This window comes from Egretta garzetta, unplaced genomic scaffold, assembly GCF_000687185.1.
Source record: "Egretta garzetta isolate BGI_Z169 unplaced genomic scaffold, ASM68718v1 scaffold465, whole genome shotgun sequence".
NCBI classification, from domain to species: domain Eukaryota; kingdom Metazoa; phylum Chordata; class Aves; order Pelecaniformes; family Ardeidae; genus Egretta; species Egretta garzetta.
The window spans coordinates 1,729,680-1,749,601 of record NW_009259680.1 but is presented as its reverse complement, the minus strand read 5'-3'; the positions used below and the strand labels follow the sequence as shown (position 1 = coordinate 1,749,601).

The following is a 19,922-nucleotide window of genomic DNA, read 5'->3' as shown; positions in this document are numbered from 1 at the left end:
GAGGCCATTTCCTCACCCCGCTCATAGCCCCAGGTAGGAAAAGGGGAAGCCAGTAAGAGAGCCCATGTGGCGCCACAGCACATGTACAAGAGACAGAACCTAAAGGTGGTTACCTTTGCTCTCCAGTAAACTGAAGTCTGCCTCAGTGCCATACAGAGACCTCTCCATACCGCTGCGCCCAGGCTCTGAGAAGCAGCATTTGGGGCTTGCACATTAATCAAAACAGGCTGATCTAAGCTTATTTCTAGCTCTATCTAAACTACCTCACTCAGCAAACGTCCAAGAGCACCTCATGCCCCCAGCCCCATGCTGCACCCATCTTGCCAGCAAGCGCAGCTGTGGCTGGGCTGCCATTCCCTGCAGCCTGCAAGGAGCCCACCTGCCTGATATGGATGTGCCTCCCAGCAGCACCAGCTATTAACACATGCAGGAGAGGACCTGGGCAGGCAGGCTGCACCCCTCCCAATTGACTGAAGGAAGAGGAGCACTTGAACTTGCTCCAAAAGGAAGCACAAGCTCCAGCTTCCCCACATTCATTTTCTTGCAGAGCTTGCCCAAACCTGCAAGTAGGCGTCAGCTTGCAGACAGGCAGTTTAGAGGAAGCAGTTAGGCCAGCGCAAGTCAGCTGGAGGTATTGACCCTTCTGGCAGTTTGGATGCAGACCTTGGGCTGAGCTTAAACATGTCTTTCTTCCCTTCCCTATCTAGAAGAACTGGCCCTTCCCAGCCATTATTTTCTTCAGCACGACTCATTCCAACTACAAGTCCATTGTCTCCTTTAACACTGTCTATCCAGGTCCCACAAAACACACCATCAGAGCACCTACACCCCTTCCATGCAGGCAACTCCTGAGTAGAAAGACATACTGTCAAATATCCCATCTTTGGTTTTAACCACACACAGAATTTACCAAAAGGTTCTTTATTTTTTCTAGAATGCCATATGCTGCAATAGTCCACTTTAGCTTAGGGCAAAGCTTAAGGCCAATACAAAGAGCAAGAATTTCTCAACAACCATCTGCCCCTCATGCGATGGTGGCATTGAGGTATACCAGGTGCTTCAGTGACATGCACCCGAGAGCTCTGGTGGCAAAGCACGGATAGCCCACATACAAAAACCAAACCAAGAGCTAGGTTCAGGAGCAAGCAGGCTAAGCGGCTGCCTGCCAGCCATCGCTACAGTGTCACATGCATCAGCAGTGAGTTTGAAGTGCTTCTTAGTAAGTTACCAGGAAGGAGTAAGTGTTTGCAAAAACACATGGTGATGTGATCGCATAACTGAGAGCTTCACTTTCCAAGCCTCTCAGGAATAGAAGTTTTAGGTTAAAAGTTTCCCTGTACTCACTACATGGGGCAAAGTCTGCCCACAATGAATGCAAACAGTGCCACAGAACAATGACAACTGCAGGTGCAAAGGAGGAAATGCCAGAGGCATGATAGTGCTTCAACATTTATTTTCCCCAGAGACACATAAAAAGAATTAAAACTGTTCTAAAAGCCACAAAGCTTTGTAATACTTCACAATGCATAAATACTAACTGTGCTTCCTGCTTAGACAAACCAGCAGGAAGGTCTTTTATTTAGGCCTTTATGTCAGTAGGTGCATAAAGCTGTTTCATTTACTTCAGGTACAGAACAAATGACAGGAGAGAGGTATGGCAGGGTCATTCCAGTTTGGTTCAAGGCCAGGAAGTTCTTCTGAGAGGGATGCTCTGCTGTTGACTGGAAGCCATGTTCAACAGATACTGCTCACAGCGTGTACAGACGTCTGTAGTCAGCCAGTCTGCCATGGTCCCTGTGTGACAGCATAGAGGCTGTGCTAGGCAATGGGGTTCCAAAATAACAGGTACCCTGGAGTGGGAGAGAGAAAAAGAAAAGCAGGAAAGCTGACCAGGGTTTCTGTTAGAGTATGGTGCTCCTTCCACTCTTCCACTCCACATCTGAAGTACAAGCCTTTGAATCAGAAACTGCTGTGACTATTTTGGCTACATTAAAGAATGGTTTCAGAGAGAAAAGATATCTCTTCCCCCAATAGAATATATAACTTATTTGGAAAGAAGAGAACAGATAATATATGTTTCTAGTCCTAGATATTGCACTTATACCCACAAGGCCTGTCTTTTCCAGACCTGTCAAAAGCTCTTTTTGAAATAGTTCCCCTTCTGGGGATAAAAAGGAAAAGGCGTCTGTCTGTATGTGGAAGGACTGAAGCCATTTGTGGCATTACTCTTCAGTCAGTTATACCTGAGACCATTAGCATATTTTATTTCTAGGTACAGAAAACCCCATTTGCTGGGTTGTAGTGACAGACCCTCCAGCTGTGGGGGATAGAATATAATGGGGTCTAGAAATTTTCAGACAAATGAAGCTGTTGCAAGGAACCTTCTGTGTCTGGGCTAATATGGACACTTCTGAATCCATGCCAGAAACCCGATAGCTAAAAAGCAAAATGGATTTCAGAGCACCTACGTGTCCTCCCTCTCTTTTGGTCATCTAAAATCCACAATATTTCCATAGGAGTATAGACTAGTTAGACCAATGGCTGAGCCAGTCATTCAGCATAACATTCAGCTGACCAGCACAATACTACATATTGCTGTCTGCATGTTTGTAGATTTGCATATACAAGTACCTTTTTCAAGGTAAAAACAGAACATCCCTCTTCCAGCTTACCCAAAACACTTCCAGTGCTCTATTTCATGCAGCAACTCTGAGCTCTTCTGCTCTTGAGTAGCTGGGTCCTCCTCTCTGGAGAGTCTCAAAAGTTTTAGGAAGTGAAGTGGGAGATGTACGCACGTTCTGAAGGGCATGGACATCTACAATCGCAACACAAGTCACCTGAGTTCTCAGGGAAACACATCCTCCTTCTTAGCAGGAAAATTTGCATGGCATGCAATTGATTTATTGGTGCACTTAAAAGACAGACATTAATGCTGTGAACTTTCTGACCCTTGTATAAATAGAGCACAGAGCAATCCCAACCACTTTACACAGGGTGAAAGAAAGAGGAACTAGAGCTGTTTCAGCAGAGCATGACAAGAGATGTCTGTGGCACCCTGGCTACTTTTGCCCCATATTCCCTTTTCCATTTTCTTAGACACAAGCTCAAGGGTAGATTTGAGGTATCAGCGGGATGAAGGAAAGCTTCCTATGACTAGGTGAGGTGCAGGGAAAACAGAAAATGTAAACAACCCGTATGCTGTTGTAAAGACTAGACTTGCCTTGATGCAGCAGTCACAGCAGACAACACTAAGAGAAAAAAGTTCCCAGCATTATCATTTGAGTAAAGCCCAGCAGATACCAATATTGCAGCTAAGGGTGACTTTCCCAAGTAAGTCTTAATTTGTGATTGTGGCACAATCATTTGACGGCAAAGTGAGCAAGCTTAGAACTCCCCCATGCAGTTTGCCAGCCCTCCTATATTTATCCTAGTTTAAATCATCTGAAATGTGTCAGCATCCATAGCTTGAAGGCTTTATCTGCAAATGCCCATTACTTTTCACCCAGCAGTACCACCAGACAGTTACTCAATTCCCAGTGGTTTGTTACTTGTTGCTTGTAATCAATTCAGTGCTTCACCACTGCTTCAAATGGATTTAAGTGAGCCTTAATGAGCCTGAAGTTCCTCTCTTCCTCTCCCATGAACCAAAAACCTCTGACAAATAAGTGGATACAAGTAGGTCCAACTCCTTTCCCAGTCACAGGGTCTGGAGCTCACTTTTTCAGTCCTCAACAGAAGACTCTGTTGAAAAGCCTCTCCCAGAACCTGCTCAAGCCTTTGACTGAAGTTAAATCCAACCTTCAGAGCAAAATGCAGAGTGATCTCAGAGAAATTTGATCTAATACTTGCACAGTAAATTTGGTTATTGCTAGCTTAATACCAAGAGTTAAAATTGAGATACCACTTCAGAGGCAAGTTTTTGCACATCCTCTGCAGCTGTAGACACCTCAGCCTGGCTTGTGCAGTAAGGCAAAACTGAAGGGCTCAGCAACCTGTTCCTACCCAGTACTGCAACTGTTTGAATACTAAGTGTTTTCAGCACTGTTCTTTCACTCTTTTCTCCCTCCTCATTCAGTCCTTTTGTACCAGCTCACCTGCTGCAGAGGTAACAGTTGTAAGGCCACTTAAGAAACATCTGCTTATGGCAGCTGAAACAGATCTGTGGAAAGGGAAGTTCCTTGTAAATGCAAATGGGAAATATCTTTGTACCAAGAGTATCCACTGCCTGCCAAAGAGCAAGCACATAAACCAACCTTCTAAAGGCTTTAGATCCACATACAATAACAGAGGTCCAATAAAGGATAGCAAAGACACAGGAATTAAAAGCTAAAAAGGCAAAAAAAAAAAAGGTCTTACTTGTAGGCCAGTGTTTTTATGATGCAGAGGTTTTGGGGCAGCTGCCAGACAACAGGAGTTTAAAAAAAGGCTCTTGAGCAAACAATAGCTGTATTGTGCAAGAGTGTAACAGTAGCTAGTTAAGAGAGAGGGAAGAAGAGAGACATTCTTTGAGATAGACTGCAGCAATCCCAAAGAGATTAAGTCAGGGCAAATTTGAATCCAATCCTGAAGCAAAAAATGAGTCATGAGGAAGCTGATGAGTCGCTTGAACTTTATAAAAAAAGAGCACATTCATACACAGCTGGCAGTCAGAAGTGATATTATCTTGAGAAAGCTAAAAAAACCTTCAGCAGCAAGAACACAAAGAGCCATTTTAGAACAGGCAGAGAGCAGGCAAGTTATAGCAGGGTTGGTAAGTAAGGTGAGAATAAAACAAGGGTTCAGTCTCAGGAGCATCAGACTGTGGAAGTAGCATAGCTCTGCTAGTAGAACCCTTTGGCTCTGTCTATACTGCTAAATAAGTGAGGGCAAGAACCTGACCCCTAAGCCAAGTAGCACTGACTTCCTCACATCTGTATTGCAAAGGGCTTGTACTCATGACATCTGCTCTGGAGGGGCTGGTTGCAGCATCCCCCCAAAGGAGACCCAGTGAATAAGCCAGCAGTTAAGCAGAATGGACAGCCAGCGCTGTTCCGCTCATCTTCCCAACCTTTATGGCCACTAAGCAAGGTGGTTTGAGTCAGCACAACTGAGGTGTCAGAGGCTGATTTAAGAGCCTTTGTTTCACTGTTTAGCACTACCAAACCCCAGTGAATTACTATGTGATTTCAGAGCTGGCCAACAGTCATGGCAGTCAGCTCTCCTAGCGTGGAAATAACAGACAAGAAGTATCAAGCAAAGGCTGGGTTACTTTCTAGGCAATTTACACAGCTTAAGCTTGATTAGAAGCCATCACTACACAAGTATTAAAAAAGATCTTTACAGCTTAGGGCCAAACTCAGACCAGCTGTAGAACAGGATAAGTTGAGGCAGAGAGCACCTCAGCAGTCCAGCACTGAGGGCCACGAGGGCAGCCAGCTTTTGAAAAGGCAAGGACAGAACAAAGAGAAGGAGAGGAGACATACCTTTGCTCTCAGAAGGACACCATCACTACCCCCTTGGAAGAAGCCTTGCCCTTCCAGCACCATCATTGCATATCTGGTTCCAATCAGCTCAGCAATGGTTGGTGATGGCCACTTGGTAGGAAAGGGACAGTCCTATTAAAAGACAGACGTTAAGCATCAGAGAAAGCTGAAGAAAGCATGTATGTGGGAAGGTCATCCTCAAAACTGGGTCCCAAAAAGCTCAGGAGCATTTGTCCCCAAAACTCAGTTTTGCCAGTGATGGGGAGTATCAGCTGACTCTTTGACAATACTAGCAGAGAAACTACTACAGAGGTGGTTTAGTGGTTGCTACCACTTTCAAGCAGCTTCCTGACACCTCATTAGGGAAGCAGGTTCCTCGGTCACCACAGTAGTTAATACTATCTCCAGAGCCAGTCCCTGGGGAATTCTACCCTTTGGTAGAGACCACAGCACGGACAGCACCCTGGCCCCTCCTAGGTACAGGATCCTTTTCCCTTTCTACAGTACAACACTCCCATGCCTTCTCTTTCCCAAGACCCTCTGGCCCCACACAAAGGCAGCTACGGTCTGGTAGTTGATCAGGAGAGACAACACTGCTTTTATCCCCCAGTGGGGAGCCCAACCCACCTGCATCCCCCACCACACTGCTGAAAAAGAGATCACACAGATTTACGGTCAGTTTAGAGACTTGCCAGGGGTGGGACAGGGAGGGATGCAGAAGGAAAGGAGGAGGCAAGAGCACAGCACACCTTGTCAGGGCAGAACAGGAAGAGGCCATGATTCAGAAGGTTGAACAGAAGCACACAAAACCCAGCACTGCTCCCACAACAGTCATTCAGAGCCCGATGACTTCAGTACTGCATACATTTAAAAAAAGTCACTGATGCTGTGCTGTCTACACTTTGTTAACCACTTGTTCCCTCTACTGCAGCTTAAGGGATGTCTGAACGTATCAGAATCTGGCAAGAATAAGGGGAGATGGAGAAAGCAGGACAGTCCCACTGCCAACCTACAGTCTGCTTGACAAAGCTTTGATGGACACTTTTAAGTTATGTAGTGGTATTTTTCTCTTCTTGTATGAAAAACAACTTTATTTCATATCATTCAAACTGGGAAGCCTCTACAAGGACACTACAGCAATCTAGCCTTCTCTTAAGCTGTCTCCAAGGAGAGAGTAATATCCCAGCTTAAGACCAGTATACAATATAGCCCAAGATAAAAAACACAGAACATGCTTACTGCTTGCATGAGGATCAAGGTGCAAGCTCTGGTCATTACCAGGTGTATCAGACCAGGCTTGCTAGCTGACATGCTGGACTTACAAGATCCTTGCTTTGAAGGCCCCTCTTTAAAGATTTGGACCTTCCTCTGTAAGGTGGCAGCTGCTGTTGGCCAGCATTCAGGAAACCATTAGTCTTAATGTCTCCTAGTGTGGGTGCACTCATGGGAGGATATGTGCAGTTTGCAGCGAGACCTGGATAGGAAGAGAGAATTTTAGGGTGCAGAAAACCAACTGGCAACTTCTAAGTATTCACCCCAAAAGCTGAGCGCTCCAAAGCACTACACCGCCTCTGAAGGTAGCAAGGCTTACATCTCTCCCCCTCAACCCTCATCAGCCCAGATCACAAAGAGCAGAGATTACAGTAATTATGCTTGTCAGTAGGCAGTGATGAGACTTCATTAGTACCATTTAGCTTAATAAAATCAAGTGGTGCGCTTTCTACTTGAACATTCAAAGAACTCATTTAGCTTTTACTGTGAATTCCAGTTAGGCCTTTGGGGACATGCTATCATTGTTTTGAAGCTGCAGGAGCTATAAAAGCTTCAGTCAACTGCAGAGCAATGGTTTTCTAAGGGCACCTCCCCAGACTCATTACTTAGTGTTGGAGCTTCTCCTGTAAAGTGTCTTCAGGTGATCAGAGAGAAAGCATATGGTGCGCCCAACCTAAGGCTCTGGGAACCCAGCAGGCCACTGGTTGTACTTTGTCACCTGGTTTATATGTGCAGCTGGAAGTAGACTGACCTGTGCTGTTGCAGGATACTACTGATGACTTGGCTGAGGCAAGCCAGGTGCTGGGAGTGGTTTCCTGTGGGCCAGAGGACAGGGTGTTCTTAAGCTGCATACAAGAGACACCAAACCCACTTCCTCAGCTGCTAAACAAAACCCAGGATACCCAGGACTGACCAGAAACTTTCAAGGCTCAGCCAAAAATGGAGCGGAGAGAGAAATCAATGTGGTACATTTAGAAACTTTATATTCCAAGAGGTAATAGCAAGTTAATTCCCCCCACAACCAGGAAGCTCCAGCCAAGCTAGTGAAATTTCAAATTCATCTGTTCTCTCTTACCAGAGTTCAATGCGAGTTCTGGTCCCAAAGTTTCATCTGTTCAGGAACCAACTTCACAAAATCCTCCCTATGCAACTCTCAGAGTACACTGGAACCATTTTCTTGGCTCCAGCTCACATGTAGCAACACTGGAGAACAGTTCAAGAGACTGTGCCCCACTAACCCAACTCAAACCCAATGCTGTATCTTAGCAGCATTGTTTCTAGCTTCTCTAGAAAAGCAGAAAACAGATTTGATTATATTAGTCTCCATATGAAGTTCCTTCTAGTTTAGCAGTAATACATTAACCGCAGGGTTCTCAAATGCTGAACATTCCTACAAGCAGCACAGACTTGTGCAAATATAGCTAAGATTTTCTGCTTTTATTAATTCATATCCGTTTTCCTCAGTTAAGCGACTACATTTCAGACAGAAATGTTTACAGAAAACAGATTCCTGTTTGTATGCCAGCGCATCTGTGCTAGACATGATGTATTAGGGCTTAAGTTCTGTTCTGCAGAATCTCTGAATATGCTCAGACTGAATCCCAGAACCAAGCAGTCAAGCTTTCCATGATCAAGCCAGGAGTGAAAGAACCCGAAGACTATGTGTCATGGTTTATTGAAGAATGGTGCTCTCAAAATTGCTCCACAGGCAGAAGAGTGGGAATTCACCAGTGAAGTTGTTTCCTAAAAATAAATTGCCACATTTTCCTTCTACAAGCTCACATACCGCATGAAATGCAAATACATCAATACATCTAGCATCAAATGCCTCACAGTGAGGTAAGAGTGGAAATAGTTCTGGCCCATATTGGCCAAGCTCCTATGCTTACTGAAAACTTCTGCAGGATCTCATTTTAAGAGACCAGAGCAGACCTTGGTTCTATAGGCTGCAGTCATGCCACAAAAAGGAAGTGTTATGAGCTTCTGCAGATGAGAGGACTTCAGTGAACCTAACAGTACCACATTCGTTCACTTTTGAGAGACGAGATTGCCCACACCATGATTTGAACATGACATTCCAGGCTATGCATGTGTGCAGACCTAACGCCTGAAATACTTGTGCCTCTACAGAGTCCTCGCATTTACAGCCTTACCCGAAATCCTGGTCCCAGCTGCTGTGTTGTAGCGTTGACAATTTTAAACTCAGTACTGGCATCTTGGAGGGTTAAGAAACTATCGCTTGGAGATTTCAAGGCAACATTTGAAGTCACAAGCGTTTCTGCAGGGGAGAGGGGGAACAAAAAATCCCCCCCAGACAGACAAGATAAGATACTGTGCTGTGACAAGAAGATGACAAATTTGATACCCACACATCAGAATTTGAGGTTTGGCTAGACTTTGTCCTGGTAGTTACATAATCTTTTAGTTTTAGGTGATGGTCAAAATCCCGTTCACTTAGTGGCCAAATTTGAACATCCATAAAAAAAAGAAAGGTAAGTCAAACATCTTTTGAGTCTTAATAAGCCACAAACAGGTTTTCTAGAAACAACTATTCTTATGCCATACCGCCTTTATCACACAATATTTGCATTCCCATTTCCCTTGCGTTATATATGCTATGGAAAAAGATAAGTGGGCTTTCATTTCAAAGGCCATCCATTATTTTTAGTCAATGGTGACTTCACTTGCATGCTTTGTCATGTCACTTTGTAGCAGGTACCTTCGGGCCTGCTCTCATTTTTCCTTGCTGCTGCTGATCGAAGCTTCTGTGGTTGTTTTATTTCTGCCATGAGCTGTTTATGCCAGCTGGACTCCCATGGCACATACTCTTTCACCTTCCTCCCCAGTACCTGCAGGCAGAGCATAGCACCAGGAAGAGCCAGTGGATAGAGCAAGGAAACCAGTGGCAACAGAACTACTCCTTCAGCAATGGCACTGTTTTACAAGTGCCCCTCACTCAAGAGAGCACTGGGCCCTGCATATGAGATACATGAAAGAACCTTTAGATAATGCATAATAGAATAGTTGGGTAACTCTCAGATTTGAAACTGGGAACTCCAGGAGTACTGTACTTTCAGGACTGCAAAATGTTCCAAAGAGAAGAAGCAGTGGAAGAAGAAAGAAGATTGATCATCTTTCTCCTATGATGTCACCTCCCATTTTCCAAACCCCATGTTTTGGCAGCAGGGTCTGCCCAGAAGTTAAGCATGGTTAATATATCCTCCTCCCAGATCCAAATCAGTAGCTAAGACATTAGCTCTCTGTTCCTAGAAACTGTCCTTCAACTCCAGAATTGTCTTGGTTTGCTATCATTAGATGCAGCACCACATCACTTACAGGCTTTGGATGAGGCTTGGGAGCAGCTACATCAACTTTGGGGGGCCTGTGTTTTTGCTCGACGATCACCTGAAAGAGCAGAAATGATACTTAAGCAATAGCTTTTTCTCTACTCCTGGTACACCCTCCCATTCAGCAGGGCAGTGAATGACAAGTCAGGATTTGGGAGTGGGGGAGGTGGGAAAGGCATAACAAAACCAAGTCGGGAAGTGTAGAATGATGAGGTTTACCTACGTGGGTTTTGGTAGAGACAGATTTGCCTGTGGCAAACCAGAGGCAATCAGAAGTGCTGTGCAGCCCTTTGAGGCTTACACAACAAGCATACAACTTTCTAGCCCCAGCAGCTCATGAACTGCTCTGAGAAGCCACTGGAAAACGTTGTACTCAGGTTTTAATGTCAGGAGTGATCCTGACAAGCACTGTGGCTACATCACATTCATCAGTAAGAACTCAGCTCCAGGGAGGAGAATAACTGAATGGGTCAACAAGACTGTAACAGGAACTGTAGCAGCAGGCAGCTGCATGCATAAGCTAGAGTCTCAGAGACTGGCTTATAGCCCTACATAAGCTAGGAACAATAACAAGACAGAACTGCAGGACAGGTATTCCTGTGAGGCGGACTGTCTCCCTCGTCAAGGCCTGTGCTGGCTGCACAGGGGAGAACTGACAAAAAAGTCGAGCCACACATGCATGTCTTTAGCTGCCTTGTTCACTTATTCTTACTTTGAGGCTATGCCATTTACTTTCCCTGTGTGTACAACTTCAGAACATGTGGGAGGCAGGTAGAACAACACTACAGCTTCCCACACTAGCTGTGCTTTCATTCATTTGCAAATTAGACCACTGTTTGCTAGAGAAGCTTTAAAATAGCTCTGCAGATGGGGAAAACTTTGTTTAAGAGCCATCACAAAGACCTGAGCGGTAGCACTCTATGCTTTCTTCTAGCATTTCTGACTACTACGCTTCAAACATGTTTGTGCTTCTTATCAACCACAGAAAAAAAAAAAAATTAAAAAAAGAAAAAAAAATAAAATCAAGACCCAGTTCATCCTGCCACCTTGAGTTATGGTTTTGTACTGCACAGTGTGCTGTGCTGCAAGAAATACATGCAGTTATGATGTACTGTCTCCTTTCCACTACTATTCATTTATATGTCAATCAAGATATCATCTCCAGAGAAATGTCACAGCCTTATCTGAAGGCTGGAGCCACAGTCAAGACAAGCAAGAGCTGGGTTTTTAGAGAGGTGCGTGGTTTAGCTCAGCTGAGGCTTTTAAACCCCCTGCACTCTAGCAGCACCAGAAGGACACAAAAAGCTGATGTCTAGTGTGGTATGCAAAGTTTTCACTTTTAAAAATATCGCTCCTTATTACAAGTAGAGTTGTGTCTCATCTTCTGCCAAGACGTCTGTTTGCAAAGCACGCCAATGCCACAAAGCCTCATGCCAATGTTTTAGATCAGCTCATCGTTCCCAGCTCAAGCTGCAGCAAGCAAAAAGCATCACAAGCCTTTAGAGACACCCCAGCCATTTTTGTACCTGGTCATCTTCGCCAATCATCCACATTGTTGGAAGCCCCTACCATTTGAGTCAGCACAGCAGCTGCCCCTGGAAGAGGCTCAGCTTTTTTTTACCCTGACAAAACTCCAGCGGTAGCTCATGTACACTGCCTAGAGGCCTCTGCCTGAGGCCGAGCAAAGGACTCGCTCAAAAGTGCTTTTGCACTTGCACACGTCCCACAGCAGCCGGGAAGGCAAGGAAACTAGTAAGAGATGACAGGCACAGCTCAGGTCAAGGAGCCTGGGAGGACACAAGTGTTCAAGGTGGAAAACATAAGCAGGCAAGGGTCTGTTTCATGAAACTGTTGCATGCAAGGCAACGTAACTGTTCCAGGGAAGGGAGTGGGTGACCGCTGGAGAGAGAAAAAGTTTACCATCCAGCTTCAAGAAAGTGTGGCTACCCCAACTTAAAAAGTGACTGGAAACGAAGCGCTCGGGTGGACAAACAGGGTGATCTAATGTTGAGCTGCAGCTGAGAGGGAGACCCAGACGTTTCTGGACTTGGAAGTACCTTTGAGAAAGAGAGGCTTTTAGAGAAGAGGTCTCAACAAAATTAGAAATGAGGTAGAGCAGGTGGTTCCAAAGTTGTCTGCTGACTCTAGTCACTCACCTTCCGAAGGATGTACCTCTTGTGCTGAATATCATCTAAAAGTAATTCATAGGGAGAGCGGACACATTCTTTTGGAGGTGTGTGACGCTGTGGTCTCTCAGTGGCCTTGCGCAGCCTCACACCATTCTGCAGTTCACTGATGACACTGGGCCACAGGGATGCCTTGGAGAAATCAGTGAGGGCCAAGTCAACAGCTGGCTAGAATGCACAGAGCAGCATCCCCTCCCTCCATGTAATAGGGCACACTTCCCACTTACCAACTGAAGCCATTCAGAAACACAGAAGCGTGGCCTTAACACACCCTTCAACTCACTTCCAGATCAGGGCACAGTACCAGTAGCGGAGCGGAGAACTGCCTCTCTTTGCATAAGTTAATTTACAGCGAGGGTTCTGGTTCACCAGGCTCATTCCCAAATTTTGTCATTAACTTTATGGACGTACTTCAGCAAAACACAGATTCTGCTGCCAGGTAGCTAGACCCATTTTCTCAAATACCTACTTCCTGCAAGTGCTCCAGGTGCCAGTTTTTTTCATATTATTGGATCCTAGGAAACACTGGGAATGAAATCCCAAATCTTCCCATTAAAATCCTCTGAATGTTCAGAAACCTGGGGTTGAAGAGCCCACAGACAAAAGAGGAAGACAAGGGGGAAGGGATCTCATACTTCAACCTGCACAGCAGCGTATTTTAGCAGTTTCAACTTGGAGACACAAGCTGATAACTCTGACATCTGCTCACCCTGTTCCTGTATTAATATCTGAGGATGCTCAGGCATGCAGTATAACCCAACAAAAGTTAAAGACAGGGAAAAAAACCAAATCAACTCAATAGCATGTTTAGACAACATTGTAATGGAAGTGCTAAGTCAACAGCTTATCTGGATCCCAACGGCAAATTGAGTAAGAACAAGTGATTGTATTATAAACAGTGAAAGGGAAGCTAAACATTTTAGAAAACTGCCTCAGAACAAGGTTTCTGAATTAGATGCCTCTCCTTTTTCCACTTACAGCACAAAGCATATTCTCTCAATTTATCCCTTCAGCTATCCCGGTATAATATCAGAAGAGTCGTATGCAAGCTCTGACTGATGGCTGCCTTCAAGGAGATAGATTTTTTGTTAGATTATTTTAGCCTGGATTTCATACCTCATCTCCAGAGAACTAGAACTGTCAAAGGGTGACCATATACTAGCCATATCTCCTAGGCTATATTTATTATTGTGTAGGAGAACACACAAAAGCCTCTGGGCAAACTGATCAGTATTAGACACCTTTGAAATGGCTTGTCCTGAGCCATCTGCACTTTTTAGAGTTGTATTTCACATAGTGACAGAACCTGACGGAACAATATGACCTGAGGAAAGACTTCTGTACTGTAATATTGCCACATTAGTTTCAGGACAAGAATTGCCTTCAGCTGGCCATTTCAGAGCAACCTGTACACCCAAACCACTTTTCAGATGTAGGCGACGTCATTATCATTCATACTTTTCTTTTCCTATTGACTGGGTCACTGCAATTATTGTACTTGGGCCATCCCATGTATTGTCAAATGCTACAAATTTCCCATACCTGTGCAATACAACACAAAATGTTACAGCATTCCAAACCCATTGCATTCAGTTCAACAGATGGGCAGTAAGGCAGCTGTGTTCCTAAGAGGTCTCACTGCTTAGATTTCAAGGTGAAGATTGTCTTGCGACATGTATGGATAAGCCCTGCTGAAACTGTACAACCCTGCACACTACCAGGCTGTGGCCTATGTTTCAGAAGGCCTGTTTTGTAGCAGCCAACACAAAAAAGTCTGGTCCATAGAGAGCATTAGCTGCTTGGCACTACTCAAGGCATCAGCTCTAGTCTGTGGGATCCCAGTGAGGTTGGCATTTTGGTTATTTTAAACTCAAGAGTTTGTCATAGAGATGCAATCAACTGGTGTTTAGGGACTTGGAAACTAGAAGCAAAGGATTTGCAACAGACATCCTGCTTTTGGAATTCATGTCTCCTTAAGGAGCAGAGGCCAAATGCACTGGCCTTCAGGCCACACGGCAAAGCCCATGTATTTATTCATGTATTCCCTGCAGAAAAGAGCTGTAGCAGTTGATGAGTTTGTGGTTTGAGATAGCTTGCCAGTTTATTTTAATAGATCACAAAATTGAGAATATGCCCAAACACACATTTCACAAACATTTTCATACGAATAGTTTGAGCACGCTTCAAAGCAAGTGCTATTTAGACAAAGGGAGCGAGTCCACAAGTCTCTCGGGGCTTGCCGTTTGTCTCCACAGACTCCAGCCTACAGTGCATTTGTTTATGCTGGGCAGAGCTCCAGCCAGAAGAGCTATTTGCTTCTGATTGAGCCCTGACTGTGTGTAGGGCCTTGAAAAGAACAGAATAAGTTGCTTTCTCTGCCCTGAACACACAGTCCAAGATCTATGGAAGGACAGAATGGAAAGGCAAGAAAGGCAGCAAGCACAAGGTAGGAGCTACATCTCCAGCCTCACCCTCCTTCACACCTTTGTTTGAGCTGCTAGAGCTGCACAACCACAAAGATGGACAGAGCTACTGGCATGCAGTCCCCTCCAGCCCTGAACCAGCACAGACCCCCACATAATAAGAGTGAACTAGTCCACCCCGGTACTACTGCCAACAGAACAGTTTTCTGGGAGTTTTCAGTCCAGCTACAAGAAAGGAACAGATTGCTTTTGGCAAGCGTCAGTTCCTGCCAAGAGCTGGAGTTTGGGGCTCATTTACAGGAAGAAACAGCCTGAGTAACTACTTGTGGACTCTTACTCCAAAGACTGCCTCCAACTTCATTTTTAGAAGTGGTTTAAGTTGAGCCACAAAGACAATTTTTGTGTAGAATAAACGTCCACATGAGGTTAACAGACAAAATAGTTTAACTTGAAGTTCACTCCCCAGTTTGTTTTGCAGACAAGTCTTTAACTACTTAAGTGCGCGAACAACCCAAGAAGTTTTGTTTGTGTTCAAGCTCTACTTTTCATAGAAGAGTCAATGGTAAGCCTCAGAGAGCTGAGGTAGACAAAAAACCCCAACCACCCATAACAAAGGAATTAAATCCCTTACCCGGTGTTTTTCCTTCTTCTGAAGGGGATTTTCCACCAAATCCTCCACATCCATTTTTCTCAGACTCTAAGAAGCAAACACATGGGCTCATTACCTTGCACTGTTCATCTGAAAAGCCTAGAAGCCCCAAACACCCAAACTTTCGAAAGATACAATAAATTACTAATATGGTACAGAGACAGTAGCCTTTCATATTGTGAAAATAGACCTTCAGCTAGGTACTCTATTTGTAAGTGCAATGGGAAGGTTACTTTAGAACTAGGTGAGTGTGTGAAGGTAGCGGGAATAGCAGCTAAGGGGTAACCCCAGAGGTACCTCTTTGGAGGTCTGGATGATGGTCAGAAGCTTCTGAAGTTCCATATATTCAGTAAACAGACTCCTGCAGGTCATTTCGTAATGGCTGGTAGCCTCAGAAGGCCTGGACAAGTGCTCCTCACAGGCCTGAAAGAAGTGCAGCTATTTAACAGATCTCGAAGTGAAAAAACATGGTAGGATGGAATAAAGCAAGATTTCTCAATTCATGGTTAAAAGACATCTTCTTCACAGTCCCTTTGTATCTTTTTTTTTTTCTTCTATTGCAGTTGCAGAGGAACAAAGAAGCAAGATGTCCAATTTTATACGTACAATAACGCAAGTAGCTGTTTAATTTATAGATTTTGTTCTCCATAAGGTGTGTTTTGAAATAAATACCTGGAAGGGGAAGTCTCCAGTGCAGACAAAGCACAAAAACTCCACAGCAGGTGGAGTCACTTGCCCTGCTCTTTTCCCCCGCCCTTATCAGACTGAGGGATGGAAGTTTCTCATACCTTTTAAATTATGGTTGAGAGGAAAATATTGGTTTGAGCTGAGAAATCCAAATCCCAGCTTTTGCAGAAACTGAATACTATGGACAAGTGACTTTTTCCAATATCCATAGTCTTCTAGGTATTGAATTCAGAGACTATATACAGAAGGACTTCATAGACACAGCTGTGGGAGACCCATGCTCATCTCTCTTCTTAATTCTTTTCCATAGGCTCTTGAACACACCTAAGGTGCTTTTGCCTTTTCCCTCTGATGGGAAAACCACATGCTCCCTCTATGTCCTCCAACAAGCTACCCAGCTTTTTTCCCAGAAATAGTCTTGACCCTTGGTTAACAGCATTATTCCATCAATTCCTCTAAAGCAGCTGTATTTACTAAGCTGAAAGAAGGAAACCTTGATGACATCCTGCAGGGTGACTGCTGGTTTCAATGCCTCATCATCCAGTTTCAACATGAGGCACAGAAGTTTCTCCAAAGGACCACTCAGTTCTCGCTCCACTTGGCTGTCGATTCCCCAGTCCAGGGCTTCATAGATCACCACTCCCAAGTACTCCAACAGCTGCAGACAGAGAGCAAGGAAGCAGTGCAGCACAAAGTGTTGTGGAGAACTTCACAGCTCTCACTTCCCAGCTGTGCGTATACCCTCCAATGTCCCCTCAGGGCTGAGCACATCTCTCGGGATGAGAAGGGCCCAAAAGGCAGCTAGGTGCTCATGGGGTAGCCTGAGATACTCCCTAAATAAGCTGGTTTAAGATTTTTAAATGGCCTTATCTAGCACCTCTAAGTTAGCTGTTATTAAAACAAAAAGACTGTGGGCTTTTCTACAGTAATCAGTATCTGCGCACATCGTTTCCCAATCCCATCGTCTTACTTGAGCTCAGTCCTAGCATTTTGTTTCATTTTCCAGATTGCAGGGGAGACTGAGTTACTCTCAGAGAGCACAGCGAATCTGAGCACCTTGATAGTTTCCAAAGACACCTGCATCTCCTGAACTGGCTTTCTACTACAGCAGGATTATATCTGCACACGTAACAAAGGTGAAGATACCGGCTTACCTTGTCCTCTGACTGCTGAATGCTGCCAACATCTGAAAGAGAAAAAAGAGGGTAGGGGGGGAGGTAACTGCATAGGCATTGACAAACAGCTTTGAGAATCCCTATCAAGAGAGAGAGAGAAATGGGAAGAATTCTCAGTAATAAGGAAACAAACTCCTCTGATTAAGGTCAGTCCCACCTGGGGAAAGTAGGCCTATATTTGGGGACTCCTGGAAAGCAACACAAGATACTCCTCTTATTATGAGCATTAGCCCCAAACTAACTGCTTCTGGGTGCTTTTTTGTTTGCTAATAGATACCTAACCACAAGGAAGGCACTAGACCTTTGTCTTCATTCTTTTTTACCCGTTCTTGTCCCTGAAGAGTTAGCCTAGCATTGACCTCTGCAGCAGTGCAACCAAGTGGTGCGTAAGACGGGCTTGTTGCCACATGCTGGCTACACATAGTGACAAAAAAGGGAAACTGTCAATCATAGATCTGCTGTGAGAGTTACTATAACAAAGGAACCACACATTGGAAGATGAAGAGAGCAGGACATACAATAAAGACTCAGACTATTGATTTCAAATAACATAAGTAGTAGCAAACTTTCACCCCAGCTATTCCCTAGAACCAAATGACTCGCTAGAGCACTATTAGAAAAATTAGTAGGCCATACACCTGTATTACCACTCATCTACAGTCCTTTGAAACGGAGCATAGGCAGCAGAATAGCTTCATGGCAACAAACTGAGAAAGGAGAGGGAGGAAAAAAAAAAATTCCCCACATTTCAGCCCATTATAGGAACAGCCCTTGGCATCCACAGCTACCTATGCTCTTACCAGCCTTGTGGTACACCTTGAAGGAAGCAGTACCATCAGCATGGATAAAGATGCTTCCAGGACCTTTTATGAATACAGAATGGAGTGGTGGGCATGGTCCCTGTGCCAGCTGCTCCATTTTACGGCAACACTGAAAGCAGACAGCCCAGGCTTGCTCCTCGCTTACAGGATGTTCAAAACACCTCAGAATCTCAGCTAGAGAGACCTTTGTGATCCTCTGCTTGCTCTGTGGAGGCTCCATTTTCACCTTTAACCTCTCCATCACCACCCTTAGCCTAGGAAGCTTAACACCCCCCTTTCCATAACAGGCAAGTGCTCACAGCAGCCTTTTATCAGTTCTGCCTCCTGGTTTGGTCTCACCTCTCTTCCCTGCAGGTGTGATCATTAATGCCAATTTTGCTCAGTCTTTTTAAAGGGACACCACTTCAATCTGTATTTGTATGAGACTCCTAGAAAGAAGACAGGAAGTATAACAAAATGGAATCTAAAGAAAAGATGAGACTGTAGAAAAATCATGCTCAATTTAACTCCATTGCTTCAAACAAGTGTATTAATTGGAATACCAATGTTGGCAGGTAAGAAAAATGTACATTCAACTTCAGGGAGGAGGCAGGAAGTAATGCCTTATACTCAGGGGAGAACTCACAGAAGACCACAAAAATTCAATCCATTTGATAGGAAATTATTCTGGGAGCACTAATCCTTTACAGCAATTGGCTCCACAGGGCACCTGCATCTACCACAGGCCCCGCTCCTGCCTGGCTTTGACCCTTTGGCCCTGCCACAGCAAATCCCAACAGCTAGGGCTGGGAGCAACACGTGCAGGGACCAGGCAGGCTGGGTAGGCACCCAGGGCCAGGGCAGCAAGGCCTGTCCTTGTTCACAATGCTAATACGAATGGCTACTGGTGTGAAGTAAGGTACCCAGCCTGCGTTGCACTTTGGGCTGTGTGTGCGTGTGATGGGGTAGGGGGGAGGATGGACACAGCTGTGAAGGGATGCTAAAGGGTTGACAAAAAGACCTTTGTGAAGCCAACTGTAGCTAGAATATGCTGATAGCTGTAGGATGTGGCTCACAGTGGGAGATGCCAACCTGTCTGGGAGCTTTCGAGATGGTATCTTTTTGTAACAGGATTAACAGATCCTGAATGGGTTCTTCAAGTCACTCTGAAGCACCCCCAAGATAAGTGACCCCCAAAATAAGCGCAGAAGGACCAGGCCTTGCCACTCAGTAGTCAACTTATGACCACCATGGAAGAAAGGCCCAGAGGTCATGGAAGATGACCATTGAGAAGCCCCTCCACAATGACCACTGAGGACCCCCAAAGACCACCAACTCAAATCACTGAGTACGCGTGATTGGGAGGGCAATATGTAAATGAATTTCAGGAAATTGTCATATGTATGTAAAACTTGGATATAAGCTATGCAACTAACCCTGAGTGGCGCTCACATTAGGAGCTATCCCCTGTGCGTCCGGCACTGCAACATAGAATACCTGGCTTGATAGTCTGGCAAATTGACTATTGAGTCCTGATTTCAGCTTTTCACAGCTTCAGTTGCCTGGCTTGTGACAGCGGTCATCCCCTGAAGAACTCTTGCTGCCGCAGGGCCTGCAGTGCATCGCAGGGGACCTCCGCTGCAGCTGCTCTGAGCAGCCCAAATTCCTGAGGCAGGCACTGAAGAACTGCGAGGTTTAAAAAGCGTGAATAACACTCCTAGTTCTTTCCCTTCTCACTTAGGACATTTTGGGAACGCAGCACATTAAGACAGGCCCGGGCCCTCGGAGAGGTGTCCAGGCCAGCCTGCCTCTCCGGCACGTCCCCATGAGCTGCCCGCTCACAGGCAGCACACCCGCGGCGGCCGGGGGCTCACGGCTGGGCAGTGTTTTCTGGGCTGCCCCGTGGCCTTTACCCCGCCCC

General features: G+C 45.1%; 1 protein-coding gene across 1 annotated transcript; it reads right to left on the bottom strand.

The window, feature by feature from the left end:
* Positions 1-3,104: 3,104 nt before the first annotated feature.
* LOC104126051 (protein spire homolog 1) lies at positions 3,105-18,134 on the bottom strand. Its single transcript, XM_035894042.1, is given in 15 exon segments — positions 3,105-3,197; positions 3,200-3,248; positions 4,095-4,159; positions 5,463-5,594; positions 6,785-6,936; positions 7,486-7,549; positions 8,888-9,012; positions 9,454-9,583; positions 10,071-10,139; positions 12,238-12,399; positions 15,322-15,387; positions 15,637-15,762; positions 16,520-16,684; positions 17,181-17,212; positions 18,002-18,134. Coding segments are annotated over 15 exon segments (1,548 nt in total). The 5' UTR covers positions 18,120-18,134.
* Positions 18,135-19,922: the final 1,788 nt, after the last annotated feature.